The sequence below is a fragment of the Gymnoscopelus braueri genome (genome assembly GCF_963280865.1).
Source record: "Gymnoscopelus braueri genome assembly, chromosome: 8".
Lineage (NCBI taxonomy): Eukaryota > Metazoa > Chordata > Actinopteri > Myctophiformes > Myctophidae > Gymnoscopelus > Gymnoscopelus braueri.
Genome location: NC_137609.1, coordinates 30,212,480 through 30,232,502, shown reverse-complemented (window position 1 = coordinate 30,232,502; position 20,023 = coordinate 30,212,480). Strand labels below are relative to the sequence as shown.

Genomic DNA, 20,023 nt, shown 5'->3' with positions numbered 1-20,023 from the left:
GTAGACAACCACATGCATACTCTGATCCTCTGATGCACATGAGTCACCAAACACCTGGCAGTGAAGAGTTAAAAAAAATTAATACAAAATAAAATGTATACTGTATATTTTGTTATAATCATGTTAACAGCAACAGAATAATGTTCACCTCTTTGAGGGAGGGAAATAAAAAGAAACATAAAAAGGTGACGCTTTGATTTAACAGTGTTATCATTGCTCCCTCTTTTCGTCTCTTCCAGCTGAGAAATCTCCTCACACTTCTGTCCTTTTCCTTCTTTTCAAGTGCAACTCATTAAAGCTCTGCTTCATCATCTACCTCATCATTAAAGCTCTGCTTTACATTGCGTCCATCTTTCTTTTCATCATCCGATTCATTTTTGTTGCTGTTTTTGATGAGATCCAGCTGGTATTCGAGGTGTCCATTCTGTGATGCACAGTAAAAGTAACAGACCCGTCTGTCCTAGCCATCTGAAGTTGCAGACTTCAGGTATGCTACAAGATCATCACGCTCCTTCTTCTTTTTGATGCCAGCAAAGATCATTTTCGTTCCTGGAATGTATTTCTTGGGGTTCTCCAGGTAAACATTAAGTGTTTCCTCTTCCCAGACAACACCTTTGCTTTTGTTGGCAGCGGTGTAAGCATACCCTTTGGCCTGCCCTGACGAGCGTCCAAACAGGCCCCACAGGTTTGGCCCGACCTTGTGCTTTCCATCCTTCTCTACAGTATGGCACTGGGCACACTTCTTGATGAATGTTTGCTTTCCTTTGTCAATGTCACCAGGCATGGTTTCCGAGTGATAGCTGGTTAAGGGATGCGTTATAATACGATGGTTCTCATCGATGTTAACGCACAAAGTGTTGTGATTCTGTCTTTTATACTTGTCACGTGTCACTCTGACACATTGTAAAGAATCTTGATCACATCACCTCAAATCCCTGTGAGTGGCTGTTGTTTTCAGCCAGAGTTGATTCAGCCAATGAGCTTGTTGCAGTTCAGGCCAGTCTATGAAGTCAGTACTATGACGTCATACTGATGGCAGACCCGTTGTACGCGTCTGTCTGTGTCCCTTTTATGCCCATATATGGTGATCTCTGTATCTTTCTGTCTGTGTCCTTTTATGTCCATATCTGGAGTTCTGTGTAAGCCATGCCCGGCCAACTATGGAATGCAGGTCAGTCTATGATGTCAGTACTATGATGTCATATTGATGACATTATGGTACTCCATATATGGGGATTTGCGGATGTATCATTATTCTTCGGACAACTGCCGATCCAACCGACTTCCCACTCGCCACATCACGCCTATCACTTGCCCTGGTGTCCACATATATGGGGGCAAGTGTTTCAAGAGACCTGTGTTGGAGACCCTTTGTCTCCAGTCTATGACGTCACTGACGTACCAACTATGGAGATTTCCATATATGGGCTTTTCAACAGGAATCTCTTGTCTGTGTCCCTTTATGCCCATATATGGAGATACCTGAGCTTTCTCAACCTAATCAGCGTAGGCCGGTTTGGGGATAACTATGAATATATTTGATCTTGTAGGCCTAAGTGTGGGGGTGGTGTCTTACTGCTGGCAGAGTAAAGACTTCTGGTGATTAGTAGTTTTCGTTCCCTACCTATGTTGAATACACTTATTGTAAGTCGCTTTGGATAAAAGCGTCTGCTAAATGACTGTAATGTAATAGTACAACAGGAGGCGACATTATAAATGACCTGGATGTACTTTTTAAACCGTCCGAGCCAGCAGAATCATTGGCGCCGTCGCCTGTTTAATTAAAAGATACTTGGTCCCCATATGATTCACTCCGGTCCCATTGTGGGGAATGTATAAATCATTGCATATTGGCTGGCTGCTCAGACCTGTGTCACTCGAGTTGCTTCTTTTTAAGGGAAATTGCTATTACAGATATCTTATCTTCAATGCACAATATTGACTTTCTCATCAATTAATATTCACATTTTGATATTCCGTTCAATGATTGATTGATTGATTTGGTTTGTATTGACATTTGACATAAAAAAGTATACACATGACCATATATTTTCACATATCTGATGTGATGACAGAATTATCTGTCATCAATTGTTAGGTATAATTTTGTCTGTGAGATTTTGTTAAGATTTGGGAGTCTAAAAAATGTCGTACTGGATCAAAGACCGAGCTGTCTGCTGTCTGCAGTGCACTCTGCAGTGGTCTGCACTCTTGAGAACTGCGCAAGCAATTCACGGCTCGCTCCCGCGATACTCACTAGTTCATGTTCATTCTAGCCGGCACAGAGAATTGGTGTATCTTTCATCCTTCCCAGTCAACTTTGTAAAATGTTTTAAAACCACTGGTAACCGACCAAACGACAGGTAAAAAAAACAGATTATAAAGAAAAAAAAGTCATCAAAAGAAAGGGAGAGTGACAGGCAGTATTACGAGTGGATAACAGAGAGAAAGTTTCAACCACAATAAACATGAAACGAAGTACTGGATGACACGCTTGGTGTTCACAGTCTTTCCAGCACCGGATTCTCCACTGGTTATTAATGCAGAGAGAAATGCAGTTAGTGAATTCTATAACAATGTTTGTTTTTGTTTTTAAATGCCTAGTAGATGAGAAACTTACGTGACACAACAGACTGGTTCTCCCTATCTGTTTACATTATTCTGACCATACTGTACATACCATAAGCATGAACTGAGGCGTTGTCAGAGCCAGAGAAGATGTGGGGTGGAGCCTCCACACGCTTCTTGCCTCTGTAGGCATTTACAACCTCCTGACCAACACTGGGAGCCACTTTTAGGGGTTCACAGTTGCACAAAACAGGCCAGAGTAGGTCTGAAGGGGACAGGGAGAGAACATTATATCAACATACAACATTAACAGTGAGCACAACACACATCTGGGACAACAGATCACTATATCTGGGAATACTGTCACAGATTACAGGTGGCATCAAATAATGAGAATCTTAACTTCAGCACCATGAGCTTTTAAAGTGTGTGTCCCCTATGAGGCAAACCTTCTAGAAATATGTGTCACATTTTGTGAATTCATAATGTCAAAGCCATTATCCCGCCATTTAGTTATTTTTGCCAGACCCATGGGGTCGGCCTACATGAGGCTTTGTCGGTCGGTCTGTCCCTCTTTTCCTCTCCTCTGTCCCTCTTTTCCTTCCTGTCCCTCTTTTCCTCTGCACACACGTCATGCGAAGTCCGGCCATTCAGATTTCAACCACTAGGGGTCTGGCAGTACCAGGTGTCCTGGTTCCCTTGTTTTCTTTGGTATTGACAAGTCAGACCAGAATACTGTACTGTGCTCAGAAGGCAGAAAATCTTACATAGATCATCCATGCTGCATAACGTTCTTTGAGGTTATACAGGACAGTGGCTTCATTGAGGTGGGTCATCATGGCCATGTCCTCAATTTTGTTTTACTTGGAAGGGTTCTTGGGGTTAATATCGGACTCCTTTACAGTTCCTTCCTAAAAGTTCAAAACACAACTAGATTAGAAATGTCTTTCAATCACAGTTGTACTAAGTAAGTGTTACTATTTGATTTCAGTTACACATCAGCCTACCTCCTTTTAGTCCTGTAGCAAGCCCTCAAAAAAGGCCTTAGTTTTTGAGATACCCCCACCCGAGTTAGAACAAAACACAACCATGTTTTTTCTCATCTTTAGGGTCTCCCATTAATGAAATGGATTGTTGTGAAATTTTATTTTGGGGCAAAATTTGTTTTTTTGGCTATTCTTTAGAACTACCTCAATCTCTGAAAAAGGCAAATCCGAATAGGGCAAAGGTGACCAAAAATGCTATAACTTGAGAATGCTCACTCTTATCTTCATCAAATTTGCTGAGGTATGAACCAGGTGTCTACCCTACATCACCAAAGAGTCAGAATGTGATTTACCTAAAGAAATACTGAAATATAGTCCTTTAAACATACTTTTAGTTTAGGCGGAAATGGTACTTTTGTAGTGTGGACTCCTCTACTTTCCCTCATTTAGAAAAAAAACATATATTTATGTCAAATAAGCTGTTACTGCATAGCCTAAGATGCTATTAAACAATTACCAGTGGTTGTGTGGAGAGATCTAGTACAGTGTTATTGCAAATGAGACTTTAGACATACCCCTAATCACAGTATTCCATTTGTGTAATGCTTCTCTGTATTGAGGCCTGCAATTCTCAACAAAATGTATTAATCTATGCACCTTTGGTTTGGATGTGTATATAAAAAAGTTCTTACTACTGAAATCATAAAATCATATTTCCATTAATTAATGACATGGCTTCATGTTGCCCCTGCCACACACAGCAATCATGTGTGAGTGTGATTGAATATGGTGATGTACTTTGCTCACATACATAATTGCCTCAACATTGCCCCAAAATCACAACAATAGATATTCAGGGAGGGTTAAACAATGCCAACTGAGAAGGAATTTGACTTTTAATGTGGTTTGGACTTTTATTTGGTATATATAAAGTACAAAAAGTAAAGTGTTATTCCAACATAAAAATAATAGGCGGGTGCATATATGAAAAAAAGCACCGTACCCTAAAAAATTGGAACAAAAGGTTTCTCAACTGTTTTTTGTAGTATTAGGTGTCCTGAATAACACACTAAAAGTTTTCCAAAGTTTGACCACTTTTAAGGTGTTATTTTCAAGATGGCGTCCAAGATGTCCAAAAAAACATTAAAATAGCTTAATTCCTTTATTATCTATCCTACACAACTACGTTTTGTGTCTAATCCCATGTTTTGGGGGCCTGGGAATCCATTGGACTTGTCCAAATTGCAGAGATACAATTAGATAATTGTGAAATCCAATATTTTGTTTGTGACTCTATTAAAACACTCTGAAATGGTCACCCATTTAACTAATTATATAATAAATGTCCAACTACTTATATTTCTTTTTTACTGGGCTTCAAGATATCCTCAAAACACAACAAAACTAATAGTCACAATTTGCAGTAATTCAGAAGGTGGTGGCAGAGAATATTGTCAGTTGATAGATAGTATTGTTTTCAATATTGAAAGGTTTTGGATAGCTCTGTGGATCAAATTTAGCCCAAACTAAATTCACCTTTGACTATACACCCCACCCCCAAAAAAAATCTTGCATTGTGAACCAATCTCTCTGCACCCCTCCCCTTACCCACAGACACAAGATTTTGAAAAACATTAAATAGATGTTTTAACACATTAGGAAGGCAATCAGTGAGTGTGCAAAGAGGGGTGGGGGTGGTTATGGAGGTTAGTGTAGAGCTGTCAGAAACGTGTATCTACTGGGTGCCTACAGGGGAGTATGGGGGGTGGGTCTGGTCTAGAGTTTAGTGGGCCTAGGGTTCCCCTCAGGTGGGTAGAGGGGAGTATGGAGGTCACTGGATTGCTCCCTGGGCACTTGGAGCGCAGAAGAGCAAAGTTAGGAGCCAAGGAGACCCTGAGCTTCTCCTCTCCCCCACGTCCGACGTGCAAAACCTCCAACAGAAATTATACGCCATTTCAACGAAGACAGTTTTGCAAACAATACATGAAAGATAAACTTGTATCTTTGCCAGATCTCACTCCAAGTGGCTTAGGGAGCCTGCGCTCTCCTTGTTCTCAGCTCCTCCAAAAGCAAATTAGCATTTGGGATACAAACAATTTCTAAGTCACGGCACGCTGGAGGACGGAGTGAGGAGGAGGCAGAAATTAAGGTATTGGAATTTAGCTAATGCGTGAGGCTGAGAGGAGTGTCCCTATGTTGCCTGGCTCACTGGATAGTCCCACTGGTCCCAAGTGGACCTCCACGCTGGCTCCAGAGATAGGCACTCCCGAGATAGGCTCTCTTGAGTTAGCATAGGTAGTGAGGACAGTCCCCAGTGGTGGTGGTTGTAAAACCTCCACATGTTGCAAGATTGTGTCATATACAAATGTATGTATGCTGGCCCCAAATGGACCTCCTGGCGGGACCTCCTGGCGGGTCTGGCTGGCTCCTATGCCCGAGATAGGCGCTCGTGAGTGGGCATAGGCGTTCGTGAGGAGGGTCGGCCCCCCTCCATAGTGGTGGTTGTAAGACCTCCACGTGGTGATGCATGACTGTGTGTCAGGCAGACAAGGGTGTATGTCGGACTGGCTCACAGGAGAGTCGGTGGTAGCTGACCATTAATATTCCCAGGGGCCCCCAGTGACTTATCATTATGGCTCAGAGCGTCCTCTCCCCTCTCCAGAACAGCTCCAGAACAAAAACTTGGTGTTTGGCGAAAGCAATGCTTGTTTGTTGGATAGCAGCAGAGACACAGCCCCTTATGGGCGTGGAGGTTGGTTAGATTGGGATTCTATGGGGAGACTGGAGCCCAGGGTGTCATGGGCTGTTCCCTATACGTACCTTCTTGCTGTTAAAATTATCCAGAAAAAAAGATCAAGGTTCAAGCTTATTGCCAGCAGTACCAATCTCAAAATAAAGACTAATAGCGCTGTCGCCTCACAGCTAGAAGGTCCTGGGTTCGATTCCCGCCGGGGACGCTGTGGGCGTGTCTTCTCCTCCGCGTCATCAGCGCCCATACCCTAGGTGGGGTTGGCGAAAGGGCCTACTCTGTGTGGAGTTTGCATGTTCTCCCCTTGTCTCCAAGGGTAGTTAATACCCTCACAAAAACATGTAGTAATCCTGGTCACTATACCGCCTCCCCCATGACAGCCGGGGTGCCTGATGGAGGGGAAGGGAACTGGTTGGAATAACGTGATCCTTCCACGCGCTATGTCCAACAAGGGAAACTCCCCCCTGTCAGGTGACAAGAAGGTCAGTTGGCTCTCATGCCTGAAGGAAGCATGAGCTCGGCCCTGGCCTCCCTACTGTGGGGGACTGGTGTAATGCTGGTGTAGGGCTGGTGTAGCGCCCAGGATCACTTAGGAAATTGGCACCGGGTGAAAAAAATGGGTTACAAAAATCGCGGGATAAAAAATTAAAAAAAGAAATATATATAAAGACTAATGTTGCACTAAAACCTCACACAACTACTAGTCTCAGAAATAAGGCGATGTTTGTGACAAGCACAGCTGCACCTTATCCACGCCACACTCCTCCACCACCCCTGCCTAGACATTCAGACACTAGATACATGTTGTGATAGCTCTGTACTGACTTGCACACCCTCTCTAGGCCCATAAGGGGCCATTTCTCTCCACTGTATCACCACTGAGGAGTCCATCTTCCCCATAGGGGAGATACAGTAATATTGAGTCTTAAGAGTAATTAAATTGTAACTTTAGAAATGTGCAGATACCCTGTATACACTTATACTGTATGTTGGTTTGTTTACTGTTGAGTGAGAAAACAATGTTGCACATCAAGCTAACCATCTGGGGACCCCCCAAAATCATTTGGGGGACCCCCAGTTTGGGAACCAGACACCTTTACAAACAAATTGGTGAAGACATTTCTCTGTAAGGAATTTCTTCCAAGATTTGTGTAATATTCCCAGTCTATCACATTGGCAGCCATGTTTTTACAAATGTCACAGTACACCCAGTAATAATTAATTTATCCCTTATTGGTATCAAAAGAAATCTTGAAAGCTTCAACAGAATGTGAATTACATGAGATGAATTCACCAAGCCTGGGCATTATGGCATGTAGAAAAGGGAGAAATGTCAAATTACATTGTTAAATATGCTTATAACCAATTGCTTTAATATATAATTGTACTTATAATCACTTGACTATAATTTATATATGCTAATTGGATTCCTAGATCACCAAAACATGGGGTTAGGCACCAAAATTACTTGTGTAGGGCAAATAATGAAGGAGTAATGGTCTTTTAAGGAACTGGTGGTGGCCATCTTGGAAATTTTACATTTCTAATGATCAGATTTTGGTAAACTTTTGATATGTTATTAAGTACACCTGATACATTTTGCATTAGGTGAGAAACCTTTCGTTCTACTTATTTTTCGGTCAAACCATATTTGCACCCGCCTATAATGTTTTATTTCCAGAGAAGGGGTATGTCTAAAGAAGTCTCATTTGCAATAAAACTGTACTAGATCTCTCCACACAACCACTGGTTATTGTTTAATAGCATCTTAGGCTATGCAGTAACAGCTTATTTGACATAAATATACGTTGTTTTTCTAAATGAGGGAAAGTAGAGGAGTCCACACTACAAAAGTACAATTTCCGCCTAAACTAAAGGTATGTTTACAGGACTATATTTCAGTATTTCTTTAGGTAAATTACATTCTGACTCTTTGGTGATGTAGGGTAGACACCTGGTTCACACCTCAGCAAATTTGATGAAGATAAGAGTGAGCATTCTCAAGTTATAGCATTTTTGGTCACCTTTGCCCTATTCGAATTTGCCTTTTTCAGAGATTGGAGTAGTTCTAAAGAATAGCCAAAAAAACTAATTTTGCCCCAAAATAAAATTTCACAACAATCCATTTCATTAATGGGAGACCCTAAAGATAAGAAAAAACATGGTTGTGTTTTGTTCTAACTCGGGTGGGGGTATCTCAAAATCTGAGGGCCTCTGCTACAGGACTATTTGTGTCAAGCAGTTCCACAGTGACTTTGCCACCATCCTTCTTTAGAAGTGTACACTTGAGGTACAGCACCTTAGCATCAGCCACATATGCTGCAGTTTTGGCATCAAAGGGTGCACTTTGAGACTCAAGTCTCTCCCTCTCTGGCTTACGGAGATAAATGGCAGCCTTGCCATAAAGCTCCATCTCTGCGTCTGTACTCATGGTGGCGGCTTTCTGTAGACAGACAAATAGATGTGTTGGTGCCTTTGCTGACTTCAGATTTGAGCAGAGAACTGTATGACTCTGTAGGACTATTCTGACATTGTGAAAAATAATGAGCACCTACTTTTTCCCACTATACGCAGTAACTGTGGAACCTTTCAGAAGTGCAACCCCTAATTGTGGAATAAAACACATCATGTTGATGACTTACATGAGTTGAATGATAGTTTTCAATACACTTATTCATATACATGAATTAATATTAGATTATATAACATTCTAATAAATTAGGCAATGTTAATTATTGAACACCACTTGGTAATGGAGAGAAAAAAACATCTCTCAATAGTTCCACATCTCAGTCGTGATCCATTTTAGTATGTATTTGCCGTGAAATGTAATTACTATTATTGGTTGGTCAGTTAGTCATACCGCCCCCAAACTTATCCTTAACATTTTTGTATTTCTTCTTATATATACACAATTCATATTCTATTCTGAATTAAGGTCATTATTTGTTTGTCGAAGACACATTTGCAGTATTTAAACTATGAAAGGCAGCTTGAAGTCACTGACCACTGAATGGAACTCTAGAATCCTCTTTACTCAACCATGTCACCGTAAGCCCCCTTTATGTGCGTGCGGGGGCACGGTCCCAAAATAATCAGGTCCACCTAATCTTTTGTAATGCGAAGAAGGGAAGCTGAGCTGACATTATGTGGGTGAGATAAAAGAGAGAGACTGCAAACTCATTGTAAAAACTAAACTAAATTGTACTTTATAGCACGTCCGCAAAGTCCTACAGTATATATAAAATGAATTTATGAGGTCAGATTAACCCGGAATGTCATAAATGTATATTTCTGCTTGTAATTTCATAGACAACTGTTCGTCTACTAAAACCTATAAACATAGTTTTACTATTGAGGGAGTCATTCCACTGTGTTCACCAACATCTTGGTGCTGGTGCACGCGTGTGCACACACACACACACGTGCGTGTATGACATGTGTCCATACACTTAATTTATTGTTTGATTACAGCTAAAACAATAATATGACAATGTTTTTACTGTACAGGATGCTGCAAGGCATTTGTTCATCAGCTCATTAAAAATGTCTTGTCCCCCTCTGAGCCAGAAACCACCACAATATTTATTAAAACAGATGAACAAATCCAAACCATATGACTTAGGCCTACTTGAGCATAAATACAAGTCAATGTAATAGTAATCACTGTTAATAAAAACCACACAAGGATCTATTAATTATGTCAAAATGCCACGCCCGTAGAATCAACCCCTCAGTAATATGCCAATATGCCACACCCCTGGAATCAACATGCAGAACCCTGCCCCGCCCCCACCCCAAAAAAATAAAAAAAAATAAATTTTTTTTTAAAAATAAATTAAAAATAAATTAAAAATAAATTAAAAATAAATTAAAAATAAATTAAAAATAAATTAAAAATAAATTAAAATGAAAGTCTCCCCTCACACATCACTAGTATCACTATGGCAAGAGGAAATCTTAGATGAACCAGGGCGGAGCATTTTTCCTTTAATTTTTAATGTATCATGTATGTTTAATATAATTGGAATTTCTAAGTTATATAAATGGCTAATATAAATGCAAATAATTATAGTAACCTAGTTTTGCCATAAATGTAGGCAATGGTAGAATAAAGGTTAATGATGCAAAGCCTGCAGAGCTAGTTCAGACAGACAACTCAAAGGAGTGCCTGATCAGCTGATCAGTCACATGCTCTCCATCTGATGGGGCGGGCTATTTAAACCTCCCTGCTCACAGCTCATTCTTCCTGCTGCTGCTCTGCCATCTTGCTGCTCTGCCATGCTGCTGCTCTGCTGCTGCTGCTTTGTGCTCTGCTCTATGAAGTTTTTTGTGCTCCCACCACCACCCCAGCATCTACCTGTGGCCTCTGTTTCCATGATTCCATTATGGGGGTCTATTTCATTCCATTCCCTGTGAAATCTAGTTGGCAAATCACTTATTATAATTCATGCTTAGGGACAGGTCGATTTTTAAAGAAGGGTACCCCTGGAGAAAATGTATGTGCCCTGATCTAAAATGCCATGACCCTCCCCAAGTGATTAAAAAAAAAGATTAACCCTCCCCGCCTAGGAGTGTCACGATATATTGTCCGACGATATAGCCTATCCTGACATTAAAATGTGACGATAGGTATTGTCATGATGTCATACTGTATCGTAATATATATATATATATATATATATATATATATATATATATATATTTTATAAATAGGAGTTCTTAGTTACTGTATGATGTATGAAATGTAAGCATAATCACAGTAATTATTAATCATGTCTTCCATCATATTCATAGTATTTTGGAGAGAAATGTAACAGACTCCAGTCACTTTCAGATTAAAGCACTGCAGAGGGGAGGTGTTGTGTGTCAGCTGATGCTCGTTGACGCTCGTTAATGTGACATGCATCAGAGCAATTAAATTAAAAAGTCCAGATGACAAAAATATGAGGTTTGTGGAATTTATAGTTATGCAGTGTTATATTATATTATATTTGTTATATTAGTGTCTATCTGTCCTCTGAAACAATGGGTTTATAGTTAGTGAGAACTTCACTTCTCCCTTAAGCTTGCACAAATGTATTTATTTGTGTGTACAAAGCACTTTGTAATTGTTTTTTAAAGTGCTTTATAAAGTTATTTTAAACTAAAGATGATGGCCAATGTTGATGATACATGAGAAAAGAACATTAATAATGTATCATATCGATATCATATGCCCAACATCATGTATCGTATCGTGACATCTTACATCTTGACACCCTAACCCTCCCCATCAAATACAACAACATGACATTTAAAACTGATTATGTGACACGTCTCCTGATTTTCTCCTGGATTATGTATCAAACTCCCAAAACTAGATTCATAGAAATTTGTATTATTAAGATTCAAGCATATCTTGACACTATTTTAGGGCAAAAAGTGAAAGAAACTGAGCCAAGAATGTTCAGATTACATCTATATTTGTCATTTTACTAAATACTTGTGTGCGTCAGTCATTGATCATTCTAAATATGTTCCTCGTTGACTTACATTATACGGTGAAACAGCTCTCAAAGTCACTCTTTTAGCATGTAAACGAACGTAAACAAAGTTGATTCAGACAATATAGAGCATCACCAAACCCAGTACTGTTTGTTTTTTTAATAAAAAATGATAACTTCCTGTTGATTTTGCTATTTTTATTAGGAAGAGAGGGCAAAAAAGGAAGTATACTATTTTTCCTGTTAGACAGACGACCCCCCCCCCCTTTTGTACTATAGCTTTATTATTATTTTTTCCCTGCTTCTTTTATTTTTTGTTTGTACGTAGTGCTATCTTTTTCTGTATTTTTGTATTGATATTTGAACTGTGGTGCCACTATATATGACTATGAATTGAATACCAGGGACCCTCATTGGAAACAAGAACGCAAAGACTTTTTTGAACAGACCTTTTAGACAAAGTATTTTAAATGTAACTGTGCTCTTTTACATTTTTGCCTAATAAAATATTCAACCAATCAATCAATCAATGACCTGCTACAACAATATCATGTGCCCAGCAGGACCCTAAGGTCAGCCATCCAGAGTCTATTGGTCATTCGCTCCCGGTTGTTTTTAGGATTGATTTTAAAATAATTGTACTTGTTTATAAAGCTCTCAATGGTCTGGCACCTTCCTACCTCTATGACCTCCTCCCTAAATACGTTCCAAACCGCCCCCTCAGGTCTTCTAGTGCAGGCCTACTCGAAGTGCCTGAAATGTCATATAAAAAACACGGCGAAGCAGCATTCTGCTTCTACGGTCCGACGGCTTGGAATAAACTCCCATTACACATAAGACAGGCACCCTCTGTGGACAGTTTTAAAGCACAGCTCAAGACGTATTTCTTCACTCTTGCTTTAGTTGATTTTTCCTCTTCTAAATCTCTGTGTTGTTATTCATGTCTTTACTGTTTTGCTTACTGCCTCACTGCCTGTTATGTATTGTTTTAGCCATTAATTTTATGCCACTGTTTTATTGTGTATTTTATACATTTTTATTTGTGTTTGTTTTTGTTTTGTTCTGTAAAGCACTTTGCGCTGCATTTGTGTCATGAAAGGTGCTATATAAATAAAGTTTATTATTATTATTCTTCGTACCAGGTTGGCGGCCATATTCGAATGGTTAGAGAGCCCGCCTGGGAAGCCTAAGGTTCGAAGTGTCCCTGAACAAGACACTCAAGCCCTAACTGCTTCCCCCTCCACATTCCCCCACAAGATGAAGAAAGATAATAAAAAAGAAAGTAAAATGTATGGAATGTCCTTCCACAGGTCTTGAGAGCTGGAACGAAAAAAGGTCAGCCTTTTTTTAGAGCCACTTACAAACATTACTGTTTAAACACGCATTTGTGGAATATCTTATATTTTCCCCCGCGGGACGAAAAAAGGTCAAGGTCAAAAACTAAAATGTATGGAATGCCCTTCTACAGGTCTTGAGAGCTGCAGCCTCTGGACATTTTTAAGAACTACTTGTGGAATGTCTTAGATTTGTTTGTGTGTGTTTTTGTTGTTTTGAATGTTTCATGCTGTGTTTTTATTTCTGTTGTATGTTAAGCACTTTGTGAGTTCTCTCTGTGAGAAGTGTTATATATACTGTACAAATATAATGTACATACTTACTTACTTCACCTCACCACACGTTCAGAAGAGTTGTTGAACATGTTTCACCAGGCAGGTCATGTCATTTGTTAATGAGGTAATCAAACGTGCACTGCACTGGCTATGACGACATTAGAGACTATGGATGATGATGGTGCTGTTGTTCCGCAAATGGAAGGAACGTTTTAAGCCTAGCCTGCTCTTAAACGAACAGTGTCTGCCTCCTGGACCAAACCTCGAAGATGGTTTCAACAGGAGAGCAGCCTGATAGTTGAAAGTTCTCTCTAGGTTGAGATTCTAGGAGCCACAAAGTAAGCCTTCATAGCCTACTGGGAATGCAAGGACGCAGACGTGTGCACTCACACTCACACACACGCACACGCACGCACACACACACACACACACACACACACACACACACACACACACACACACACACACACACACACACACACACACACACACACACACACACACGCAATCTTTAAATACACACTCCAAGGATTATGAGAAAATAGTCGTCAAGAAAACTATCAACAAGTATTTAGTAAAAAGACAAATAGGCATAGATGTAATCTGAACATTGTTGGCTCAGTTTTTTTTTTAATGCCCAAAATAGTCAAGATATGCTTAAGAATACCAATTTTAATACATTCCTCGAGTCCAAATTGTATAGAATATGTGTTTTTTTGTACTGTATGTTGAATACTTCCAGATATTTGCTATGTTTCCCTTTTTGGGTGTAACATACTGTAGGGTTAAAAATTAACCCTGTGGGACATTATTTCAGTCTGGTACATGGCAGAATTTTAAATACACACGTCAAGGATTAAGAAAATGCAGTTGGTAAGAACTATTTAGTAAAAACAGAAATATATGATATGAACATTTTCAGCTCAGTTTTTTTTGTGCTGTTTTTGTCCTGTAGCCTAATATAGAGTCAAGATGTGCTTGAATCGTAATAATAACCACTTTATTCCTTGGGTCCAAATTGTATGGGATTTATTTTATCTTGTCTCCGGATGTTTCCTTCAAAAGTTATGGGCGTGTGGCTCCTGGATTCTGACAGTCCAATGTTGGCAGCCCTGCAATTATGGGCCTGATGATTCTGGTTTTACTTATGGATCTAGGCTGGCATCTATCCACAAGTTTCCCAGGGCGTTGTGGGCATCACTTCCTGTCGATTTCATTGGATATCATTGGATTCATTGGATCAAATCGACAGGAAGTGATGCCCACAACGCCCTAGGAAACTTGTGGATACACAACTGTCCATATAGGTCCAAATTAATCACATGCACAGAATTACTTCAAATGATTATGAATATCCAGTTATAAATTGGTCATTGTAACCTACCTGGTGTATGTAATTCTATGAGCAACAAAAACACACTTGAAAGAGGATATCTCTGTGTTGGAAATTGGGATAATGCATCTCTCCAATATGCCTAATGCCTTGATTTGAATTCTTTGTATCCTTTGAAATAGAGAGGGGTCATTGACCACTGTTCTGCTGTACTTAAAAGGTATATAAAAAACGGACTATTTTATCAATTCAAAATTGCATGACCCTCCCTTTGATTCAAAGTCAAATTAGCTGACCCTCCCTTGGACTAAAATTAGAAAGCCATGACCCTCCCCTATTTTCCTCCAGGGACCCCCTTCTGTAAATTTCGACTGGTCCCTTACAGGGATTTAATTAAATGAGACAGAGCCGTGACGTCAAATATGCTTGAATATTTATGCTCAATAAATATTTTATTCAATCCAAGAGTTGTCTGTCTGAAATAGAATGATAACAGTGTGCGTCTGTATTGAAACATTATGAGAAGAGAGGAAGGCTAAACGTTACGCTGTCATATACGTTGTGGTAAATCGGCTGTGTTTACCATGGGACACCGTCGTACAAAGCATAAATCAGGCACCAGTACACAGCACTAGAAGCAATAAAATTGTCTTTCCACTCTCTTCTCCTCTGTGTCTATTACTGTCATATATAATATGATGTATATTTAACAACCGCATACTCTTTCACAGATATTGTTATATCTGCTGCTCTTTTTAGTGAGATTTTTGTTCAACCGTGCGCCTACATCTGCTGCTATTTTAACTGCCATTTTAACCACGCACCATGTACAGTATGTATATCATGTACACTGCCCATATTGACATCTGACCTGTTTTTTCTGTTTCTTCCTTTCTCTAATCGATTGAATCGATTAGTTTGATTAAGTGTTGCGTCCTTAAGAGAGAGTTTAATCAGTGCTCCTTCTTCCCATCACCTACTGTAGTCCACTGGATCTCAACGTCGGGTCCGGGGACCACCAGGGGTCCGAATGGACCCTTACGGGTCTGTAACTCAGATAGTGTACAAATAGAACCAAATGGAACATTTGATTGAATTAACACTAAGGCTTGTACCATGTAGATTGAGGTTCCAGTAGAGTTTAGTTCAATGATTGTCAACCTTTTTTTCTTTTTCATTTCAAGGACCCCCAGTTTGAAATACAAAGCCCCTGTTTGATGCAAATCTTTATCTCTGGGACCCACACTTACACAGTAAAATCATCAGTGTTAATGTAACTGAGAGTTACCCATAAGGGTCCATTTGGACCCGTGCTGGTCGCCGGACCCCACGTTGAGAACCAGTGACCTAGTCTGCCACACCCCATCTAACACTACTCTGTTGCCTCCACAGGGAGGGCCAAGTGTAGACCCATTCACAACCAGAGGAAACAATGCAATGTCAGAGAATCCAAAACAAACACAACACGGGAAATAAAAGTCCACACGCACGCACGCACGCGCACACAGACATACACACACAGACGCTCTCTTTTTCAGACGAAGGAGAAGGGTGGAGAACAGCTGTGCAGTCACAGAGTGTGTGTGTGTGTGTGTGTGTGTGTGTGTGTGTGTGTGTGTGTGTGTGTGTGTGTGTGTGTGTGTGTGTGTGTGTGTGTGTGTGTGTGTGTGTGTGTGTGTGTGTGTGTGTGTATACCAACAGCTAGTGTTTAGTATTGTCTAGTATTGTATGTCATCAACATACAGTAGCTCAAATCAAAATACACCACTTGCCAAATGTTTATTCCAGTATACTGCACACAAACATGACAGCATGCCTTATACCAATACACCCCCTCCTCCTCCTCCCTCTCTCTCTCTCTCTCTCTCTCTCTCTCTCTCTCTCTCTCTCTCTCTCTCTCTCTCTCTCTCTCTCTCTCTCTCTCTCTCTCTCTCTCTCTCTCTCTACATCAGCTGTTGAGAATGGCCTGTTGTTCCTGTCTTCCACAGAATAATCTTTCTAATTTGTTGGTGCTTTCTCAGACCAGCTCTAATAAAACATTGTTCCATCATGCTTTTGCTCTCTTTCATTGAGGTTTTTTTTGTATTATCCTTCTGCACTGTAATTTCTACTCTTATTTTTCAGTCAGTATTCTCACTATTTTATTATATTGTGTTTTTTGCTCTGTGTCCTGAATAGGGGTTTTCTATAAGAGATAAAGGAGATTTTTCGTTCTTTTTACTGAATTCAAATGTTATGTTTTGTGAAAGCACATAGAATTGCTTTGTTGTCGAAATGTAAATACATTGCCTTTGTTATGTGTGTGATTTTTTTTTGCCTGGCCTACTTGTTGTTAACTAGTTGTACGAACGCTTGTTTTATTGTTGTATTGTTTTATTGGATCTTGTTTAGTCGATACACTTATTTGTTTTAGCTCCTGCTCATTTGATTTTGCTATTTTGTCTCATCTGTTTAAGGAAATAGGTAGCTGACTAACTTTTACCTTAGCGCTAGGTATACTCTTGGTTGCTTGTTTTTGCAGAAAATGCACTTAAGACTTCTGGTGATTAGTAGTTTTCGTTCCCTACCTATGTTGAATGCACTTATTGTAAGTCGCTTTGGATAAAAGCGTCTGCTAAATGACTGTAATGTAATGTAATAGAATTGTTTTATTTTTTATTTTGTTGTGTACTTTTCACTTGTGTACTTTTCACGAGTCGCAGCCGACTTGACAAAGATGGTTCAGAGGCACGTTTGACCACACCAGAACCGAGGAAAACCGTGACAACCATATCTAGAACATAGATAAGGTTGTCATGATATGGTTTATTTTATAAACGCTGCAAACAGTGTAATCCACTGTTTTAAATGCACCTGTAACACTTAACAACTTTGAACTTGCCATCTCGGGCATAAGCAACATTTTTCAAAAAGTTTCAAGCTCACAACAGGTTGCATGGCAATGTGATGTGAGCTTCTAAAGAGGCTACTTTCACTGTGTCCTGTTGTATGCTTGAGGTAGGAAATAGAGCTTAAGGCATTAACATAGTCTCTGCATTTTAAAATGCACAGCTGTTCTTCCGCTCCAACATATCACATTGTTTAGTCTAGTTGCCACTAGACTGTATGCCATATACTGCCAACTAGACATCAATGGTTACATATGTATTACTGTAGCTGTCATGTACTGGTGTATTACTCAATTAACACAGCACTCATGTGGCAGCCCTGCAGTTGCCTTCCTCATTTCTGCACAGCCCTGTGCTGTGCTTTAGTTCTGCACCGGTGCGTTCGGCCCCCATAGCACCCATTTTGCACTTTTGCACTCCCCGTTGAGAGGCTTCTCACACCTCTTCACGTGAAGGTTTAATACACAGCAAAATCCTCAGTGTTCGTTTAACTGTGCAAGAGCAGAAATGGACCTGTTAAGGGACCGTAGCGACTTGTGAGGGTAATTTTCACACCTTCAGTGTTAAACGGACACTCTGGATTGTGTGTGTATGTGTGTGTGTGTGTGTGTGTGTGTGTGTGTGTGTGTGTGTGTGTGTGTGTGTGTGTGTGTGTGTGTGTGTGTGTGTGTGTGTGTGTGTGTGTGTGTGTGTGTGTGTCTGTGTGTGTGATTATATACACGCACACAACTTGACTTCAGTTCTAGAAGCTGTAGTTTCAAAACTATTCACTCAATCTTATTAACCAATATATCATTATTTTGCTATGATTCCCTGCTCTCATATGACATGAAAATGCCAGATGACTCCCAGTCAAATGTGGTCATATATATAAAGACTTATTTTTGTCAAGTTCAATTTAAATTTCAACTTTATTGTGACATCACAAGTTAAGATATAAAAGACTGGGTGAAATTACTTCGTGCATGCTTCCCACAGATTGCAGTTAAATAAAGTGTGTGTATAAGAGTAAAGTATCACATATGAAAAACAAACTAGAAAAAGTGCTCCTTGGAGCACAGGTCTCCGCCAGGTCAGGTACTTATTGTGGCCTCCTGGTGGCGCTATAATAGGCCAATGTGAAAAGCGTGGCATTTCTTCTTAGGCCTTTCACGGCAATCGGACACTGCATTCATGATTTGACAGACAATTGTTCAAGTCGCTCCGGTCCGAGTCCAAGTCGAGTCCCAAGTCATTTGGTCCCAAGTCCAAGTCGAGTCCCAAGTCGTTTGGTCCCAAGTCCAAGTCGAGTCCCAAGTCATTTGGTCCCAAGTCCAAGTCGAGTCCCAAGTCAATCCAACCCTCAGGTCCGAGTCCCAAGTCGAGTCCCAAGTCATTTGGTCCCAAGTCCAAGTCGAGTCCCAAGTCAATCCAACCCTCCGGTCCGAGTCCAAGTCGAGTCCCAAGTCATTTGGTCCCAAGTCCAAGTCGAGTCCCAAGTCTTTCTGTTGTGGGCAAGTCAATAATGCATTTAACTTGAAGGTTAAGGATGATTGTATTTTAATATATTATAAGAATAGTATAACTATCTGTGAAATATAACCCATTTATTTCACAAAATAATGTGTTGGCAAATGACCAATATTTAGTTATATAGGTCTCAATATGTCAGATTCAGCCCTGGACTTCACTGACTGAAGTAGGGCTCACATTAATCACATTAGATTCACAGAATGAATTTTACCCACAAGTTATTTTTATTCAAATGAAATGTGAATGAACTTGCTCTAATATTGACTTTAGTTGATGTGTCAGTCTTTAAAATATAGTATTTCTTAATTATTAAATAATTACAGCTTGTAGATTGGCTATTTTCACGATTTCAAATTGTTTTTAAATAATAATGAAAAAGGAACATACAAGATTTCCACCCGACAGCCATAATAAATAGCCAATATATGGTTCTGTATCAGTATATGAGTCCGTTTTTGCAGATTTCATTCTAATTGGCTACTATGCCTGCATATGAATTTCATGAGCCTGGGTAGGTCACCCTGGCTTGGCGGAGATATGCCCTGTAGGTAGCGCACACTCTGCACAGCAGCAGCAGGTGAAAGCAATTCACTTAAACGAGGGTTGTGTTGCGCACCAAAAACGGACTAAGACTTTATTGCTGTTACCATGGATAAAGTCAATTCGACAGTGGTGAGTGACTTTCATGTTTACAAGTAGGCTACGTATATCTCGCTGGCTGGTGCTACTGTTGTTGTTGGGGTGGCTGGGGTCATAAACAAAACACGAACTAGTTGCATCGCCAGGCGTTGTGAGCTTGTAGATCTGCTATTTTCGCTTGACTCGCTTCTTTTGGGCTGGTTTTCCTAGACCTGGTTGCTTGTTTTTCCTCACAACACTGGCACTGATGAT

The 20,023-nt window shown here is 40.1% G+C and overlaps 1 protein-coding gene across 1 annotated transcript; it reads right to left on the bottom strand.

Moving 5' to 3' along the window:
• Window positions 1–460: 460 nt before the first annotated feature.
• LOC308090764 (cytochrome c-b-like) lies at window positions 461–784 on the bottom strand (the record flags this gene model as incomplete). The annotated part of the gene is made up of 1 exon (XM_080436028.1): window positions 461–784. One exon carries the CDS (start codon window positions 782–784, stop codon window positions 461–463), a length of 324 nt encoding a protein of 107 aa, XP_080292154.1.
• Between the last annotated feature and the right edge of the window lie 19,239 nt (window positions 785–20,023).